The sequence below is a fragment of the Grampus griseus genome (genome assembly GCF_964374135.1).
Source record: "Grampus griseus genome assembly, chromosome: 8".
NCBI classification, from domain to species: domain Eukaryota; kingdom Metazoa; phylum Chordata; class Mammalia; order Artiodactyla; family Delphinidae; genus Grampus; species Grampus griseus.
In genome coordinates, this window is record NC_139002.1 from 57,727,024 (window position 1) to 57,747,866 (window position 20,843).

At 47.0% G+C, this 20,843-nt stretch overlaps 1 protein-coding gene across 1 annotated transcript in view; it reads left to right on the forward strand.

The window, feature by feature from the left end:
* Window positions 1–20,843, forward strand: part of C2CD3 (C2 domain containing 3 centriole elongation regulator) — a gene marked incomplete at its 5' end in the record, with an annotated part of 129,028 nt that overhangs the window by 105,547 nt on the left and 2,638 nt on the right. Inside the window, 2 exons of the mRNA XM_082659671.1 lie at window positions 1,863–2,781; window positions 7,258–7,369. Coding sequence (XP_082515797.1) covers window positions 1,863–2,781; window positions 7,258–7,369 — 1,031 coding nt within the window. The remainder of the gene's footprint in view (window positions 1–1,862; window positions 2,782–7,257; window positions 7,370–20,843) is intronic.

Consider the following 20,843-nt stretch of genomic DNA (forward strand, 5'->3'; position numbering starts at 1 on the left):
AAAGCATTTGAATGTGTGCCTTCAGACAAGTCTTTATGGCAAATAGAGACCAACAGCTTTCACCATCTTTCTTACTTATTTACTGTCTTCCTTTTGAAAGGAGAGACGTAGTAGCGTGGCACTGGGACATGTGCAATGGAAAGAACATGGGACTGAGAGGCAGGGGATCCAAGTCGAGTCCTTGGTGGGTTTGTGGCACGGACTTAACTGTTTGACTCTGAGCATACCCTTTCCCTTCTTGAGCTTCAGTTTCCCCAACCAGAAAAAGGGGAATGGATTAGATGAGTTCTTCAGTGGCAGTTCGTGAACTTGTGCCACTCTATTTTCAGAAAAACTCAGCTACAAACATATTTCAGATTTTAATTCTCAGAGGCCAGAAGACTACACTTTTAGCAAGCACCCCAGATGATTCTAGGTGTTGGTGGTCCATAGTCTACCCTTTGAAAAGCCCCCTTAAGTGGTGGTTCTCACTTTGACTGTATTGATATCATTCAGGGAGATTTTTTTTTTTCTTGGCCACACCGCGATCTTAGCTCCCCGACCAGGGATTGAACCCGGACCCTCAGCAGTGAAAGCACAGGGAATTCCCGGGATCATTTTTCTCAAGCAGAATGTGTAGATTCTACACAGGAATGAATAAGTTCAGTTTTTTCTCTTTAAAGGGAAAACAAGCCACCATGGTTGATATTAGACACAAACCTTCCTGCCCTCTTCTCCCAGATACCTAACCTTTTGGTAGCCAGGACCACAGAAGTGTACTCTGTGTTTGGCTTCCACTTACTGTTTATTGAGCCAACTGTGCCAGGCATTACTGTGTCACTAGTTCTGGCAGGATACAGTGGTGGACAAGACAGGCATTGTCTGTGCTTTCATCAAGCATGCATTCTATAGTCAACCAAAGAAGCTGCCCCCCAGAAAGAAAGCATAAGAGCAAAACAGAGGGAGGCTTGTCTGGGGTGGAGGTGAGAGTGGATAAGGAGAACCCCTTTAAAGGTCATATTAAAAGAGGAGAGTGGGGAGAATCAAAGGCTTGAAGCCAAAGGGTCTTGAAGGCAAGCTTAGTAGTTTAATCTTTATCCTGGAAGAAAAAGGGGAGTTCTAAGCAAGGGGATGACGGAAGGAGAACTGATTTTCACAAGGAGAGGATGAATTTTGAAAGGAGTTACTGAATGCCTATATATGTGCTACACAATGTATGCCTATTTATCTCATATATTTTTCACCATAACGCTGTGAAAAAGGTGGTGTTTTATCACATTTTAAAGATAAACAGACTCAGGGTAGTTTGCTCGTAACCACAAAATTGACAAGTGACAGTAGAGATCTGAACCCAAGCCTGACTGGCTCCAAAGCCTGTGCTCTTTCCAGCACACCATGCCGCCTCCATTTTCTTCACAAATCTCCACAGCCTTATCATTTGGTTGATGGGTATTTCTTTGCTTTTATTTTCCAAATAAAATAGTTCTAATAGCTGTCATCAAATAGGTAAATAAGTGGATTCTCATTTTGGTTTTTAATATAGGTAATTACTGAAGTAAATGGAAGCATGAACATTCCTACCAGGACTCCCAGCTCCCAAGAATTCCTGAGCATGAGCAGATAGTCTCTGAAAGTGTTTCCACAGACGTAACCACAGCTATAAATGGATTAGATTTTGGTCCTCTGATATTAGAATAAAATGCTAGAAATTGTACCGCCTTGAATATAGTTTCACTGACTCTTGGGGGCAAATTAACTATTATCTTCAAGGTTTGTTCAAAGGTCTGATTGCAAGACTACATCTGAAACTAGAAGCTAATGTGGGAAAGTTGAGTGGTCTGGGGCCCTACCTTGTAGTAAGAGTGATATCTGTTACTGTTTAGATCTGCAGACTATCACCCGGAACTCCCAAGGATCTTTGCGTTCTCACCAAGCGAGGAGTAGAAGCAGAGAAGTCACCACCCTCCCAGATGCTCAGGACATAGCCACGCAAGAACGAAGCACAACTCCAGACCTGCCATTGGCAAGAGCTCCAGATGAGGGCAGAAACTCCCCACCTCCCTCTACTCTTGAAGAGACTTCAGGTGGAAGAGGAATGCTTCACGAGGCCCTGGGGCACAGGGTACCCACCACAAGAATGCAGAGCAGTGAGGACACCAGGGCAGGCCTGGCCTACAGTGATGAGGACTATGAAGAAGACATCATTGAGCCCAGGGCCCTCAATGAGGTCACCACCGTGACAGACAAAACTAGCCCTTGGTCCAGTTTCATGTCAGATGCAAGTGAGATCATCAGCCCTCAGCCTGATGAGGGGCAGAGGGAAGGCCCCTCTTGTCCTTCAGAGCCTTTCCCCAGAGAGGAGCTCAAGGTCAGAAGTAGCTTTCTGTCCAGCCCGGAAAGGACTGTTAACCCCCACTTGCATAGGCAGGGCTCTCCTAGCCAAAGTATTGTTCCTTGTGAGGACATGGCCTGTAAGGCCAGGATTGGAGAGCCTGCCTCAGCAGGCCCTCAGCTCAGCTCCCATGTGACACTCTCAGGAGCCCAACAGAGCAAAACCTGTGTTGGGTGGCACTCACCAAAGGCAGGCCAGGACCAGGAGCCCAAGCCAGAGGCCCAGGCTGAGAAGGAAGTGGCCTCTGATGAGCTAAGTGACTCTGCTGATAGCTCTGAGAAGCTCCCTCTACACCCAGCCTCCCAGAGCAGAAGGGAAAACCATAAGCAGCCACCCATCAACTGCCCTGACATCAGGCAGAAGCAGCAGACATCTGGGTCAGAGGTGTCCACGAAGCAGAGCATCCTTCTGTATCCTTTGGTGTTTCCCCCAGGTAGCCCCTTAAGCCATCTCTAGGCATTTTGGGTGCTGGTGCTTAGGCCAGCCGCATGAGCGTGAGCATTGTCCCCCCTCATAGAATGCACTCAGGGGCATGGGGAGCCCCTTCCTGCTGAAGACTCACCTGTACTGATCAGGTGCTACGATTCTACCATTATCATCAGGCCTCTGAAGTATAATGCTTCGTACTGGGTTTAGATGTTGGTAGTACATTCATTAGCCTATCCTAGCCTGATTTATCTGATTAATCTCTGGGTATTTTACACCTGAAGGCAAAGTTCTGCATCTAAGGAATGAGACCATTAATCTCAGTTGAAATTTCAGGGGAGGATATAGAGAAAGAAGAGTCCTACCACGGATTGAGCATTCACCGTGTGCCAGGCACTTTACATACATTTTGCATTCGGCCACACAAGTCTTTAAAGTTGGTATCATTTCTATTTTGCATGTAATGAAATGGAGACTCAGAGTTTTAGTGACTTGCCTAATTAACTTTTTTTAAGGGCAAGTGATGGGTCCAAGGGGAGGGGAAAGTGAGCACTGTTGAAATGGTCTTACCCAAGCCCCCCCAGGATGGCAGTGTTGATGGGGAGAGGGGCATCTGACATTCCCCCTCTTCCTCCTTTGAAATGCAGATGGGCATGTTATGGGGAAAGGAAACCACTTGGGACCATCAGTAGCCCTCACATCTGTAGCCTAACCAGCTGATCACATCAGCTCACCTGATATCCCAACAATAAGCAGGGGTTATTGCAGGGCTGGTGGGTGAAGCAGGCTGCCTTTGTAGTGCTTTGCAGTCCTTTCTCCACTAGAAATCAGGGGGCCTGACTTCGACCATTCGGACCCAGCTCTTACTACTTGTGTAACATCAAGCGTATAGTTTAACCTTTCTGAGCCTCGATTTCTTCACCTATAAGATGGAGGTAATAATCCCTTACCCACCAGACTGCACATTCCCAAGGAGGTCAAGGACCTTGTCTTTCTCCATGTCCCCAGACATGACACACAGAAAGGTTCAGTAAATATAGATTGAAATGAGCTATCAGTTTCACAGGATTCTTGAGAAAATCAAATGAGTGGGAACATTTGTACGTACCACACAGATGTGATTCTTGATGCAAGGCAGAGAGAAACCTGAGGGTAGGGGGTATGGGCTCAGGAGAGGCTTAAAGCGTGAAATGGCTAGAGGCTGAGCACTGAAAGCAGAGTGCCTCGGTGTTCTTTCCTGGCCTCATTCTTCCTGGCTTCTGATGTTTCTGCCTCTGCAGTCGATTTAGTTGTGCTCAGAATTTATGGTCAGTGGAGGAGCAGTCACATGTGCCAGGTCCTAAGGGCACTGCTTTAATTCGGGCCTTCCCGACTACTCATTCTTTCAAAAAGTGAGTATTGCCAGGCCTGGTGCTGTGTAATGACGACAGAGATTTGAATCAGACCTTACCTCGAGAAGTTCCCGTTATGAGGTAGGAGACAGGTAATGACAGTAACAGTAAATAGGCAGTGATAAATAGCCTGTATTGTTCTAAGGCATGGACAAAATGCTAGGGAACAAGAGGTGGAAGCTGCCATAACTCTGGAGGTATCCCAGAAAGAGAGACAGTAGAGCTGGACCTCAAAGATCAATAGCCATTCTGTAGGCAGGGACAAGAACGTTCGAGTCACAGCGAACTGTGTGCGCAGAGGCGTAGCCACTTGAAGGAGCCTAGCCTGTGGGCAGAAGTCACTGTGGTTAGAGCCCCCAGATAAGAGGGATGGTGAGGGGTGAAGCTGGGCTGGATCTGAAGGGGCCTTTTATATCTGGCTAAGGTACTTGGACTCTGTCTTGTTAGCAGATTAAACTTCAGTTTCCTTATCTTTAAATAAATAAGTAATAACAGTAGTTTTCTTGTGGGGTTGTTGTGAAAATTGAATTAACAATGTAAACTACCTAGCATAGTGCCTGGTGCGTAAATAGTGTTCAGTAAATGTTAAGCAAGCGTATGATTGGTCAGATTTACATATTAGAAAATTCTCCCAGTGCCTTGTAGAGGGTGGATTAGGTCAGTGGAGACCAGAAGCAAGGAGACCAGGTAGGAAACTTGCAGTAATAATGAAAGATGAAGAAAGTCTGACCTAAAGCATAGACTGTTTTATGATGAGGAAAAGGAGGAGGGATCTGAGAGGATTAGATAGGGGCAGGGTGAGAAAGAGGAAAATAGAAGTATGACTGAGAGATTTCTGTCACAAGTTAGGTCATTTACTAGGTAGGAAATAGCAAATGAAGGCAGACAGTTTGGAGGGAAGAGGCAGATTTCTATTTTGCACATGTGCCTGTGAGACGTCCAGGAGGAAATGCAGGCCCGGAGTTCAGGATGAGATCAGCTATAAAGGTAGATATCTCTGGAAACAGACAAGAACAGCAAGGAGACAGGGAAAGGGAGAGCCACACAAGACAGAGCCCTGAGGATCACCAGTACGTGAGGGCAGGGGGAGCAGACGCGCCCATGGTGGAGGTGGAGGAGGGCCGGCGAGAGAGATGGGAGCGGCAGGGTTTCGGGGAGTGGTGGTCAGCACCCTGATGCTTAAGACAAGTCCAGCACAATGTGGACTGACATGTATTCGCTGGCTTTAGCATTAGGAGGACAGTGCAGAGGTGGGGACGGAAAGCAGATTTCAGTAGGTGTGAGGGAACCAGTGGTGACTTTTCCCCCTCAACTGGGGAGACAGGAAGGGCTGACATTTACTGAGTACATGCTATGTGTCAGGCACCATTCTAAGCACTTTGTATATATAATGTCATTTAATTCTCAAAACAAAAGGTACAATTATTATATCCATCTTACAGGTGAAGGAACAGGCACAAAGTGTGAACTTTTGTGAAGGTACCATCTAATAAGTGACACAGGTTACTGTTGGAGCAAGACCCTTAGAGAGACAGGTGGTGCTGGGCTGAGCAGGGGAGCTTGGTGTTTCAGCACACCCTGGGCACCTCCCAGCCAAGCTGACTGTCATGCTGAGTCCTCAGCAGTCAGAGCGTGACAGCAAATAGGTCCTACCTCACCGGGGCCTCTGAGGAAGGCTGAGGTCAAAGGGCTCTTTCCTTTCAGGATCTCCAACTCCATCCCCACCTCTCTGTAGAAAAATCAGGGACTTGAGCCAAAGCAGGAAATGATACATTTCATTCATTCAGTAGATATTTATTGAACATTTATTGTGTCTCGGGTACTATGCTAGGTGACAGGAATATAATGTGAAAGAGAGCTCATCTTTGCCCTCCTCGAGTTCGAAGTCTAGCATGGAAGAACAGTGATAGACCAATTTGCATCAGAACCATACTTCGCTTATTGAACAGAAACAAATAGCCCATCAAAATAGTCCCCTCCTAAACTGAATCATTGCTTTGACTGAACAAATTTGTGGAACACTGTGTTCTCAACACAGTACTGGGTACCTCCAGAGGATATGGAGAAGTGCAAGATACAGCACCCGACTTCTAGGGCTCATGTCCAGGTGGTGGATCAGCTGTGCCTACTTATACAGAGCCCTCGTTTCTGGATGTGAGCACAGAACACCCAGGAGGACAGGCCCTCCTTCAATGCCAGGCAGCACCTTCCAGCCTAAGATGCTGCCCTGGAGCCACCTTCCCACCCCTACCCTGTCAGGTTTTGGCCAGCAGGCCCTCGGCAAGTACCACCCAGTGCTTGCTACCTGCCAGCCTCATGGGGCTCTAGGGAAGTAGTGAGGTGACTGAAGGAAATACACCGCCTCTGCCTTTGAGAAGCTTAGGGAATATTGGGGGAAACAAATTGAGAGTCATATCAGACTAAATAAGCATTAGCTGGGCTTCCCTGTGGTTAAGAATCAGTGGTTAAGAATCCACCTGCCAATGCAGGGGACACAGGTTCGCGCCCTGGTCCGGGAAGATCCCACATGCTGCGGAGCAACTAAGCTGGTGCACCACAACTACTGAGCCTGCGCTCTAGAGCCCGTGAGCCACAACTACTGAGCCTGCCTACCACAACTACTGAAGCCTGTGTGCCTAGAGCCCGTGCTCCACGCCAGAGAAGCCACCACAATGAGAAGCCCGCTCACCTCAACGAACAGTAGCCCCCGCTCTTTGCAACTAGAGAAAGCCCATGCGCAGCAACGAAAACCCAACGTAGCCAAAAAAAAAATTAAAAAAAAAAAAAGCATTAGCCTGTGTTTCAGACTGGGCACTAGACTAGGAAAGGAGGGGTCACTGTGGCTGAGATTTAGAGGAGGGTTCCGGGAGGAGGCGGGATCTGAAGTGACCCATAAGTATAGACCAATTTGTTAGGAGTTGCAGAACCTTCCAGGCAGAGGGAACCACTTGAGCAAAGGATTCATGGGCAGGAATAAGTTGGAGGGAAACAAAGGGTTGGTAGAGGTCAGAGGAGATGCTTGTCTGGGGAAGATTTCTAGGTATTTGTGTCCCTTAACTACCTTTATAGCCCAGAGCCCATTGTGGTGCCCAACTTCTTTTTACCTCCCCAGCAGTTGGAGGCCTCCCTGCGGATGCTCTCTCTCTCTACAGCTTTGCCACCACCAGCCACAGCAGATCAGGTAAGAGGACACCTGGCCGACCTCCTGTTTCCTATAGAGTCATAATCTCTTTCATGAAAGCATACAGAATGCAGAGTGGCCCCGGCCATGCTCCTGGAAAGGCAGCAGCAGTGGTCACTCTCCAAGCTTGTGCTGAGCGTATCCTGTGGGCCCAGCAGTGGGAGGAGCTCGGGAAAAGTGAGGAAGAGCAAATGTGTTAAGAGCAAGGGCATCATCAGCAGAGATGACAGGTAGAAGAAATAGCACAGAAGTGTAAAAACAGGACTCAGCTAAGAAACACATACTGAGTGCTGTGGGAGCTCCAACTAAGCAAAGATGGGTTTGAATGGAGGAAGCTTCAAACAGGAGGTCCCACCTCGGGAGACCGTGGCAGATGAGTAAGGTCTGGATGAAGAGAGTAACAGAGTGTTAGACCTATTTGTTGTTTACAGAATACCTCGTAACTATTCGTCATGCAGCTGAGTTAGGTGGTTGGAACCTTGGTGCAAATCCTAGCTGTGCTCTCTTCTGCCTTGACACAGCACTGGACCTTTCTCACAGGTGGCACGGAAATAATATCTGCTTCTCTAATCATTCAGCATATATTTACTGAGTACCTGTGCTGTATCAGGCATTGTGCTAGGTGCTGAGCATGCAGTAGTAAATAAGGCAAATTCCCTGTCTTAACGGAGTACAAACAGTAAACAAAAAATATTTACAAATTGTGATGAGTCCTAGATGCTCGGAGAAAGAACAGGCTTTCCCTGAGGAGGCAGTGTTTAAGCTGAAAACGATGATCGTGGTGGTGCTTGCCAGGTACCCAGCACTGTTTGAAGCACTTTAGGTTAACTCCTTTAATTCAGCAACGTGATGAAGTACATACTTTTATCCCTATTTTAAGATGAGAAAACAGGCACAAAGCGATTAAGTAACTTGCCTCACACAGGTAGTTAAGTGGTAGAACCAGAATTAGAACCCAAGCAGTCTGGTTTCAAAATCTGTGTTCCTAACTACTGTGCTGTACTGAGGAGGAGACACAAAGCCCCTGCCTCATGGAGCTTTTATTTTATTTTTAATTCTCCTTTTTATTATTTGGGTACGCAGTTTATAAGAGTAAATGAAATCTTGGAGTAAATTTCTATTGGTTGTACAGTTGCGATGGTTAGGCTCATCTCATCTCACCAACAGTCCAATGAAGACTTTTTTTCTTTTTATTTAATTTTTATCTTAGATTGAAGTATTGTTGATTTAAAATGTTAGTTTCAGGTGTACAGCAAACTGGTTCAGTAATACATATACACATATCCATATTTTTTCAGATTCTTTTCCTGTATAGGTTATTATAGAATACTGAGTAGGGTTCCCTGTGCTATACAGTAGATCCTTATTGATTATCCATTTTGGGTTTTTTTTTTAATATTTATTTGGCTGTGCCTGGTCTTAGTTGTAGCACACAGGATCTTCGTTGCTGCGTGCAGGATCTTTCAGTTGAGGCATGTGGGATCTTTAGTTGCGGCATGTGAGATCTTTAGTTGCGGCATGTGAACTCTTAGTTGTGGCATGTGGGATCTAGTTCCCTGACCAGGGATTGAATCTGGGACCCCTGCATTGGGAGCACAGAGTCTTAGCCACTGGATCACCAGGGAAGTCCCGATTATCCATTTTATATATAGTAGTGTGTGTATGTTAATCCCAAACTCCTAATTTACCCCTCCCCCTGCCACCTTTCCTCTTTGGGAACCATAAATTTGTTTTTGAAGTCTGTGAATCTAATTCTGTTTTATAAATAACTTCATTTGTATTGGTTTTTTTAGATTCCACATGTAAGTGAAATCATATGATATTTGTCTTTGTCTGAGTTACTTCACTTAGTATGATAATCTCTAGGTCCATCCATGTTGCTGCAAATGGCATTATTTCACTCTTTTTTATGGCTGAGTAATATTCCATTGTATATATGTACCACATCTTCTTTATCCATTCCTCTGTTGATAGACGTTTAGGTTGCTTTCATGTCTTGGCTACTGTAAGTAGTGCTGCAATATATATATATATATTGCAGCACTAGTTACAGTTGCACTATATATTGATATATATCTCCAGAGAAAACCATAATCCGAAAGGATACATGCAACCCAATGTTCATTGCAGCACTACTTACACACACACACACACACACACACACACACACACACACACACACACACACACACACACACATACATACATACATACATACATACATACATACATACATACATATATATATATATATATATATATATATATATCCAGGAGTGGATTACTGGATCATATGGTAGTTCTATTTTTAGTTTTTTAAGGAGCCTCCATACTGTTCTCCATAGTGGCTGTACCAATTTACATTCCCACCAACATACATTCCCACCAACAGTGTAGGAGTGTTCCCTTTTCTCTACACCCTCGCCAGCATTTGTTGTTTGTAGTCTTTTTGATGATGGCCATCCTGACCGCTGTAAGGTTGATATCTCATTGTGGCTTTGATTTGCATTTCTCTAATAATTAGCCACGTTGAGCATTTTTTCATGTGCTTTTTGGCCATCTGTATGTGTTCTTTGGAGAAATGTCTATTTAGATCTTCTGCCCATTTTTTGATGGGGTTGTTTGGTTTTTTTGATGTTGAGCTTGAGCTGTTTGTATATTTTGGATATTAATCCCTTGTCGGTCACTTCATTTGCAAATATTTTCTCCCATTTTGTGGGTTGTCTTTTCGTTTTGTTTATAGTTTCCTTTGCTGTGCAAAAGCTTTTAAGTTTAATTAGGTCCCATTTGTTTATTTTTGTTTTTATTTTCATTACTCTAGAAGGTGGATTGTGGAGCTTTGAAAAAAACAATTTGAGAGAATAATACATGCTATGAGCAAAATGTATTAGCTTATTTGTTAATTATAATAGCCAACCCCTATGTAATGCTTACCGTGCACTAGACATTATTCTAAGCATTTTACATGTGTAAACTGATTTAATTCTCCCAAGAACCCAATAAGAGGGGTACTATTGTTATCCCCATTTAATAGATGAGAAAACTGAGGTTCCCATGTGGAACTTCCCATACAGACTTACAAGGTATTATAGTTTCTATTCTGTAGAAACTGAGACACATAAAGGTTAAGTAGGTTGTCACCTACCCAGGGTCTCCCAACCAGTATGACTGCAAACTCTGTGCTTTCCGTTGCACCACTTTAAAATCATGACACTTGGCTTACGGTATATTTTTCTAGCTAATTTGCCTTCTTTATATAGGTTTCATTTTGCAGTTAACGTTTAAACATTTTTTAATGCTCTTCCAGGGCCTACTTTGATGACAGATGGGGTCAGTCCAGAAGTATCCTGGGAGCCTAGGGGTATAGTCCTAAAGAGAAGCCATAAGATGTCTAGTTCTTTTACTGGTTTCCTTCCCCACTTCTCCCCCAGCTTCCCCAGCATCATTTTGAGGACACCTCATTTCTTTGGCACATTGATAAGTGTAAATTCCCACACATCTCAGTTTTTATCAAATTTGTATTCCTGTCCTAGAGGAGGAGAGGTGCCAGTCCCCACCAGAAGCTCTGCATTTCCGTGGCCTTATTTCTACTCTGGTTCAGGTCACCAGTTCATCTCCTTCTACTCTGCATCTTCCCTTGCATGCCCCATGTATTCACGTCAGCACTTATGCTAGGGTAGCAGGGCTGTGTCCAGCACCAAGCACAAGCTTTTGAACAAGACATCTATGATATGAAATACTGAATCTGCGACGTGGCTAAGTGATCTTGGGCAAGTGACTTGACCTTTCTGAGTCTTGGTTTTTTTTAAAGTAACATCAGGCTAATAGAATTCTTACCTAATAAGAGGATGACAAGAATTACCCTAGAGGAAAAACGCAGACACTGTTAGTTTCCTTTCCCTCTTCCCCTCCCAGCCAAGTGGGTGAGATGTGCCTTGTAGGAAGGGAGGTCTGTGAGTCACTGTGTCTGAGCTGTCAGCTCTCAACTGCCAAATGGAACTGCTGTTCCTGCTTTTGTGCTGTTCCTGCTTTTGTGTTTCTGCCTTCATGATGTGCCAGCTCCTGGGGGGACTTATTATCTTTGATCTATTAAACATAAGATACAAAGGGTGGGAGAGGGATGTAATAATGTTTACTTCAGTTAAAGGGCAAGTCTAGTTTTGAGAAGATAAAGTCTCATACACTTCATAGCCTTTTCTCTTTCTTGCCCACAGCAAAACTCCATTGTTTGTCTGCTGCTCTCAGGAACAGCTCCCTCCTCAGGACCTTATTCGGGGTCCTAGTTAGGGTAGCCAGTCATCACAGTTCACCCGAGCTGTCTCATTTTCAGCATTGAAAGTCGCACGATCCAGGAAACATCAGGGTGTTCGTTGTCCTCACTGGTGATGAGCCTTTCTCACTACTTGATGTGTTTGTAGCAGCACGTTTTCTGCAACTTATGCTCTTGGCTTCATTCCTTCTTCACACCCTGGTCTCAGTTTATTACCATTTCCCTTCAGCATGAAGAACTTCCTTTAGAATTTCATGTAGTGCAGACCTACTGGGAGCTGATGCTCTCAGCTTCAATTGGCTGAAATGTATTTTGCCTTCATTTTTCAAAGATACTTTTTCACTGGATATAGAATTCTAACTTGAATTGTGTTTGTTTTAGCATTTTATTCATTCATTCATTCATTCATTCATTTTAAATTTTGGGCACGCCGTGCAGCTTGTGGGATCTTAGTTCCCCAACCAGGGATTGAACCCTGGCCCTCAGCAATGAAAGCTCCACATCCTAAGTACTGGACGGCCAGGGTATTACCTGTTTTAGCATTTTAGAACTATCACTCCACATTCTACTGACCTCCATTGTTTCTGATGAGAAGCAGCTATCATCCTTATTGTTGTTGCCCGGAATGTTATGTGACCTTTGTTCTTTGGCTACTTTTAAGATTTTTTTCTTTGGTTTTCAACAGTTTGACTATGATGTTCACAGTTGCAGAGGCTGGGAATAGGATGGGGGAGGAAGAGCACATAGGTCTATTCAACAGTATTAACAATGCTTTAGTTCTTAGGTTGGGTTGTGGGTTTATTGATGTTCATTTTTATCATGCTTCATAATTTAAATATGTTAGTATTCTTTGGTATATTACACCATGAAATCACAAAATCGTATGTAATTTAAATTGTAAGAATGATTGAATGGTGACAAAATGGAGACACCAAGTCCTTCCATAGATTTGGCTGTGAATATGGATCAGAAGTATAGGATAGCGGGTGGGGTAGCATCTGAGATAAGGTAAGTTTTTTTGGTTTTTTGTTTTGTTTTTTTTTATTTGGGAAAGGCTTCAGCTTTTTCTGTACAGCAGTGCAGTGACCAGTAGAGAAAAGAAGAAGGGAAGATGCAGGAGAGGGAGAGAATAGAAAGACTAGTCCCTGGATCCAGAGCACATGTGGAGATATTAGCCTGTTGAGAAGAAAAAGAAAACTCACCCTATAGCATACAAGCATACAGGCAGACAGAGAAGATGGGTGCTAAAGCAGGTAGGATTAGATTTGGTGATAGAGTTTCCCATTTGATGGAAGCTTCTATTTTCTCTTATGTCCATTTATTTATTTATTTATTTTGGCCATGCCATTTGGCATTCGATATCCTAGTTGCCCGACCAGGGATCGAACCCACACCCCTGGCATTGGAAGCACAGAGTCCTAACCACTGGACTGCCAGGGAAGTCCCTGTTTTCTCTTCTGTCTTCTATTTGTGGTTATGTTTCAGGCACAGTCAACAGCTCAAAGTGAGAGGTGGGCAGGGGAGGGCAGGAGCCTTGTCCTGTACCCCCAACTTGAGGATTCCATCTATTTTGCCTCTTCCTAAGGCTCTGAAGGCTGAAGAGGAGCATTTTGAGAGGCTGACTCTTCTCACCCAGTGTCCTGGGACAGCTATACTTAGCTCACCTGGCTCCACCACAAGATCTAAGGGAAGGCCTAATCCTTCAACCACACTGAAAAATGCACCTGAACCCAGGAACCTCCCAGACAGTCTCCATTTCTAGCATTTGTGAAACAGGTGTTTTCCCCTTTTCCCCACAGTATAGTGGATACAGTTCTCTGTGTGAACTTCGTCAAGTCTTCTGATTTTTCTGAGTCTGTGTCATCTGTCAGATGGGGTGATCAGGCCTCAAAGCATGGTTGCACTGAAGAGCACCAGGTGTCACACAGATAGGGTATAGAGGCCAGCTCTCAGCCCCCCTTCCTCATGACTGTTTCATCTTCTGGTTGTCACCTCTTCAAGAAGCAAAGGAGGGAGGAGGATGGCGGGTCTAGCAGGACCATTGAACAGCCATCCAGTGGCACCTTTGAAATTCCTTATGAATCAGTCAGGTTCTGCTGCCTCTGCTTTCTCTTTCCTGTTTGTGATAAAGTAACTCTTCAGTGGGACAGCTCCCTAGTTTTATGTATAGTTACTTCTGATTCTGTTTGCTTAGCTGCCAGGGGCAAACTAGTTTTATCAACTTCTCTAAAAGGGGAGGTCGAGGATGAGATAGCACTAATGTACATGTTGTTTTCCCCAGACTTACGTCTTCTGCTCTTGTAGATGTTTCTTTGGGGAAATTTCAACCACTTCAATTATTTCAGTTATTATTACAGTTTGATGACTCTCAAATCCTTATCTTCAGTCCAGACTTCTCTGCCATGCTGCAGACACACATGGATCCACCTACATCCTAGAAGCCTTTACTTGATGTTACAAACAATTCAGCACATCCAGACCTTGAGCTTGTCATCTTCCTTTGCACACCCCCTCTACCGCCAGCGTTCCTTATCTCAGTAAACACGACCACGGTCGTGTAGTTACCCCTGCCAGAGCATGTGTGTCGTCTTCCCCTCCTCCTACACCTTTATCCCCCACAACCCACCATCACCAAGGCCTGTGAATTCTGTCCCCTAAATATCTTTGAATCCACTCACTTCTCACCATTTCATTATCTAGCCCCAGTTGTTTCCCCCGTAGCTGTTTCTAACTACTCTTACTCACAGCCACACTTTCCCACCACCATGTGTCTCCATACTGAAGCCAGTGTGATTGGCCACTGTAATCTCTTACCCCACTCTACCACCGGAGGAGGGAGGGACTCTTCAAGGTTGTCAAAATCCAAAAAAAAACCCTCCATATTCCTAAACCAGTTATTAAATCTGAGTGCCCAGTTTCTTTGATCTCTCAGCGGCATGTGACACAGTTGATCTCTCTCCTGTAAACATTTTCTTCACTTGTTTCTAAGGCATCAGTGCTTCTTGGTTCTCTTCTTCCCTTGGTGGCAGCTCCTGCTCAGCCGCCTTTGCTGGTTCTCCTTCATTTCCCCTACTTGTTAATAGGGGTGACCAGGGTGTGGTCTTTAGACTTCTCTATTTACACTTACTTTCTAGATGATCCTGTCTGATCTCAAGGCTTTAAATCCCCTCTATATGCCGAAGACTCATAATGATTATCTTAGCCCAGACCTCTCCTCTAACTCTAGGCTCGTATGTCCAGCTGCCTACTCAATATATCCAAACTCAACTCCAGATTTCATTCCTCAGCTCTGTTCCTTGGTCTTCCCCATCTCAGTTAATAGATATTCTATCCTTCTAGTTTAGTTGTTCCTGCCAAAACCCTTGGAATCCTCTCTGATGCCTTGATTTCCAATCCACCAGGAAATTCTGGCAGCTCTACCTCTAAATTCAGATCCATCCACTGCTCACCACTCCCACCACTACCTGGTCTAAACTGTCATCATCTCTCGCCTAGATTGTTGCAGGAGCCTCCAAACTTGCCTTTCTGCTTCTACCCTTGCCCCCGTTCCCCATATAGTATCCTGTTAAGTTTTTAAGACGTTAAGTAAATCATCAATAAATCATGTGACTTCTCCACTCAGAACCCTCCAGTAACTTACCATCGATGACTAGGAGAGCCCGAGGTGGATCTGAGGACAGGCAGGCCAGAGAGTAGGAAAGTAGTTTGGGCCTCTAACTTGAAATGTACATCTTTCAGCAAATTACAAAGCCAATAGTCCTGAGCTAGGTGCAGAAGTAGACAGAGAAGGAGCTGTGGTCCCCTCCCCCGCCAAAGCTTACAGTTCCCCAGGGGACTAAGCTTTATATGTAAGTTCCACCAACTCCACCAAGCACCCGTCGTGCTTAAAGTGCTAGACGTGGTGCCATGGACCCTCTTCAGGGAGGTCACAGTTCCTTGAGAGGCACTGGCCACCAAACCACTCACTTTCTCAAATGACATTAGCCTATATTAGCACTTAAGTAAAACAAAACAAAGAGAATGCGTACAGGGAAAGGAAGACAGAGCCATGTACGGTGGCATGAGTAGAATTCAGCAAAGATGAAGGAAAGGCTTTGAAGGCTGTGGATTTGGAGAAAAGAAACCTTTCAGAGAATCAACAGAATGTGGTAACTGGGAAGTACAAACAGGATGTGCTAGAGAGGAGGTCAGAGCTGGGGAGAGATCAGCCTGGACCAAAGCAGTCAGGATAGGAATCAGAAGTAAAGAGCAAGAATCAACCTGTCATCTGAGCTCCTGGACTAACCACAGGCCTGGAGCCAGATGCTACTGTTCATGAGGAGTGTGTGTAGGAGGCAGGAGGTCGGCAACAAGGCCAGGCACAAGTGTCCCCTTGAAAGCCTTGAGTTGTCCAACTCCCACCCCACCTTAGAGTTCTCACCTCCACTTGGCCAGACCACAGTGTTTCAGACATCATCGGGATCGAGGTGCTCCAGGCAGCTGGGGAGCTGAGTCAGCAAACCTGGTTTCTTTTTCTTTTTTTTTTTATGGTTGCGTTCGGTCTTCATTGCAGCGCGCGGGCTTTCTCTAGTTGCGGTGAGTGGGGGCCCTTCTCATTGCAGTGTGCGGGCTTCTCATTGCAGTGGCTTCTCTCATTGCAGAGCACGGGCTCTAGGCGCACGGGCTTCAGTAGTAGTGGCGCACAGGCTTAGTTGCTCCGTGGCATGTGGGATCTTCCCGGACCAGGGCTCGAACCTGTGTCCCCTGCATTGGCAGGCGGATTCTTAACCACTGTGCCACCAGGGAAGCCCAAACCTGGTTTCTTGCCCTGGCTCTGCTTCTGGCCTTCTGAGGTGCTGAACAAGGTCTGAGGAGGCAACACGGACGTAATTTGTGGCTATACGTCCCTCTTCTCTCCTACCAGGCAGTTTTGTATAGCGGTTAGGCACATGGCCTCTGAATCCAGACAGCCTAAGTTCAGAGCTCAGTTTTGGCACTTTCTAGCTGTGTAACCTTGTGCAAGTTACCTACCTTTTCTGTGCTTCAGTTCCTTTATCTGAAAAATGGGTGAAACAGTACCTGCCTACTAGACCTTGTGTAGGGTTAACCGAGTAAGATGTTAAGTACTTAGAGCAGTTTTTAGCACATGACATAGTAGGAACTATATGAATGTTAACTATTGTTATTTTTATCATCATTATTATTGAGACAACTTCCCCTCTTGTGCTGTTACATTCTGGGGGGACTAGTAGGAAAAAAATGCTAAGGGATAGGGACATCATCAAAAGCTTAGCACCAGGCTCAGGGAGCCGCAGGGACCTGGGAAGTTAGACCCCACAGGGCAGCCCCAGAAGGATGGAGAGCATTGCTCAGGGCGCTAGCAGTTGATTGTGTGCTCAGTTCAGATCCTGAGTTAGAGACCCAGGATGACCCACTGCCCCCACCTAAGGGTGGTAGAGCCCTAGCCTCAGAAGTCCGTGGCCTGCCTGCCTTTGAGTCCTGAGGCTGCTTCTTTTCTCCCAGGAGCCCAAAGAATTCTTGTCCCTTGGTTTCCCTTCCCCAAGCCCAGAGCCATCTAAGAGAAACACAGTCTTGGTAGAGGAGCCCAGTCCTCCATAAAATCACCAGACCAGATGGTTGGAGTCCAAGAGAAGTTCCTGAGCCTGGTGTCCTCTTCTCACCCTATGGTCCAGGCCTGATGGCTGAGCTGCCCATCGTGGGGCAAGAAGCCCTGACCTGTTACCTCACCTCTTTTAGCTACCAAGTCCCTAGCCCTCTGCAGAGACCCAGGAGGAGTCCCAAAGGTCAAAGAGCTTCTGATTCAGGCCACACAAAGCTTTGAGGAGGAGATGAGCTCTCTGGCCAAGGGTGTACAGAAGTCAGGGGAAGCAGCCAGAATTGGCTGGTGCCCACCTTGGCCCAGATGCAGTTTGGCCGGCACCGCGAGGGAAAGGGCCTGCGGGTCTGCTGGGCAGGTGCTAGGCTCAAGTTGCCTGAGCGCTGAGGCCAGAGTCTGGGAGGAGCCAGGAGTTCCAAGAGTGTCTCTTTAACCCTTCCCTGTCACTGGGAGGGAGTGGGTTCAGAAGGTTGAAGAGTCTTGATCTAGTCTGGCGTCTTCACGGAGCAGGCTGGGAGACTGAGGCCCGGGCTGAGGGGTGACACAGGCCCTGCGGAATAGGCCGGTTGTCAGGGAAGCCTTCTCGGAGGAAGGCAAGGGAGGCATCAGGGGGTGGGGAGGAACAGAGGCAGCATGTAGGTAGTGAGAACCACATGACCAGAACTCTGAGGCAGGAATGGAGGGTGAGCTCAGAGCGTGGAGCCCAGCCATACTGCAGCTGGGTTAGGTGGTCAGATTTAGGATTGGCCTCTCAAGGCTGGGCACCTGGTCTGCGAGTCTTATCCTCGCTTCCCCCCTGCTCTTAGTTGCAGCTGCTGAGTTTGCTACTCTCTTTAGCACAGGGAAGTCCTAGTCCCAGCCTTTGGAGAGGACTCTGGGAGGGGAAGGCAGCCAGCCAGCCAAGTAGGTGAAAGTTGAACAAGGCAGGCGGCTCTAGGGAGCCTCACTCATCTCTGAAGCAGCCATCTGTTGGCAGCCCTATCCTAGCCAGCCAGAACCAGCTGGCTGTTTACTTTCTGTTTTCAGCTTTTTGGAAAGTTTTGCTTCCAGCCCCTGAGGCAGTGTTTTTGTCATTGTAAGGGATCTGCTCTGGGGAAGAAAACAAAACTTCAGACCTGATGCCAGGCCCAGGGGCTCAACGGGTGGGGGGCAATGGTAGGGGGAGAGTATGGCCAGTCCTGGCCTAGCCCTGGGCATCCCTCTGGGGGTGCTGTACCCCACTTCTGCTCCAGCTGAAGTGAGGTCTCGGAACAGCAGGGCTTCATTTTGCTCTCCGCAGCTGGTGTCTCCAGCTTATTTAGCCCCTGTGCTTTTGTATCTGGCCAGAGCCTTGGTCACATCTGAATTGTATTTCAGCTTCACGGTAGACCTGGGGCAAAGAGGCAAACAAGTTCTCAGCTCCACTTGGTAATGAAGATACTGAGACCCAGAGAGACAAAGTGTCTTGGCCTCAAGCAAGTGGGGCAGTTGGGCTGGGCCACAGACCAGTGTTCCTTCCACTCCACCCCACTGCCTCCCCTCTGAGAAAGTCCCAGGGACACCCAGAAGCAGGGGTAAATGGGGGTGCCTGCACCTACCACCCTCCTGGAAACATGTGGTCTATGTAGGAATATCCATCTGGGGACTAGATGGAGGGAACCCAGAACACAGTGGCTTGAATCAGCTCACATTTCGAGGCCAAAGAAGAGGGCTGGAGCCTCCTGAGAGAGTGTTTGGAGAAGATGCTATCACAGGGAGCTGGCCAAAGAGGGAGCCATGGGCCGGGGTAAGTCCCTGGGTTACAGGGTGCCTCCTCCTGTATTACCTGCTCATCCTGATCTGTTTTCAGATGAGGAAACCAAGGCCCAGAGAGGAAGTGACTTGCCCAAAGCCACTTGGCTAAGAAGTGGTAGAGCCAGGACTAGAGCCACTCCCCCACCAGGGTTAGCCTCTTGGTGTGAGGAACCCCTGGAAGCCCTATATTTTCCTGCCACCACTGCTCCTTACTCCTCCCCTGATGCTCTATTTTCTCCCTGCTGGAGTTCTGCCTTTGACATTGAAGGCTCCTTTGAGACGTCTGTCTCAAACAATAGGCCGAGAAGCCTGGGTGTCCAGGTGCCCAGAAAAGAGCAGGTCCCCATATTTGGAAGTGGGAGAAGTTAATAGGAGAGCTGGATGGATTTAAAGGGACAATCAGAGCCCCTCGTATACTGCCAGGCTTAACACCCAGACCACAGTAAAGCCTGTTCTGTCCTTCACCCCAGGACAGGGGTCAGCCCCACGCCCCCCGATCATTGGAAAGTCCAAGAGGAATATGGTCAGTTCCTCCCCAGACATTCAGGAACTTGAGCCCCTCCCTTGCTGGGTTTGTCTTCCGCTCTCCATACCTGCAGTCAACCAGTCCCGTACCCCTGGCTTTCCCAGCAAATAAATTCCTTCTCCGCACCTTTGCTCAATCTAAGACTCTACCTGGAATATCCTCTCTCATACTCTTTGTTCAGATTCCACCTTCATGTTTCAAGTCCGTCTTCTTGAAAGTACACTTCCAGGGACTTCACCCCACGTATGACACCCACTGTCCAGACTCCAAGGCCCCTGCAGCCCCTCAGTCTGATGGTCGTGCTTCCACGTGGGCTCCTCCTGCCTCCCCAGGGAGGCTGAGGCTCCTCAAACCATAAGCTATGGTGACAGTTTGCTGGTGCCCCCAGAGCTCCAGCAGGAGCATGGGAGTATTTTCAGAGGAGTGGTGGGTACATGGAGGGGTGTCCCTGCGTGGGCAGCTACACCTCTGCCCAGCCCCACCAAGGCTGTATGTCTCAGGATAGCAACCCTGACGAAGAAAGAGACTTTACTACTAGTCAAGATGTTTTTTAGACCCTTTTGAAGTCAACAAAAGCCACATGCTGCTGGCCTTCCACAGCTCTGCCCTGCCCAGTACACAGAGCCAAACCCCGTCCTGTCCCCGGGCCTGGGCCATGCAGGTAAGGCCCCCTAGGTGGCTGGGCCCAGGTGTGGGTACTGCGAGGTTGGCTGTGGCTGGTTCACAGATGTCAGCCCAGCTAGCAGGTGCAGGCCTGTGCTCATGCTGCCCCTGCAGTGGGTGACCTCACCCCACACACAGCTCTGCTGAAACCCTGCGCGTCTCAGATCCCACCTCTGCATGAAGCCGCCCTTTCTGAATGAATTGCTCTTTCTCTGTGCTCCCGGGCTCTAAGCTTCCTCTTTGGGATTGCTGGGTAGGTCAGCATTCGTCTCCCCTCTAGCTTGAGCAATCACTGGTTCTGGAATGAATGAAAGAATGACTGAATGAGATATTTGCTGCAAGAGGCAGTCTCCTCCCCAATTAATTTAAGCCTCTGGTCACCGTGGCTTGACCCATTCACTGGTCTATCAGCTACCAAGCTCCCATCTTGGACCTGTCTCAGTGGGAGTCACAAGCATCAGAGACAGGCCATGCCCTGCAGGAGCATCCAGTCTGGAGGGAGAGGGCCTCAGGCAGTGGCTGGGTGGCTGGCCTCCCCAGCCTGAGGCATTATGGGGTGCAGGTACCTCCCATGTTTTGAAAGGAAGAACAAAAACACTAGGACGGGGTGGGTTTCCTTTCTCCCCTTTTAGCCTAGGCCTGCCTG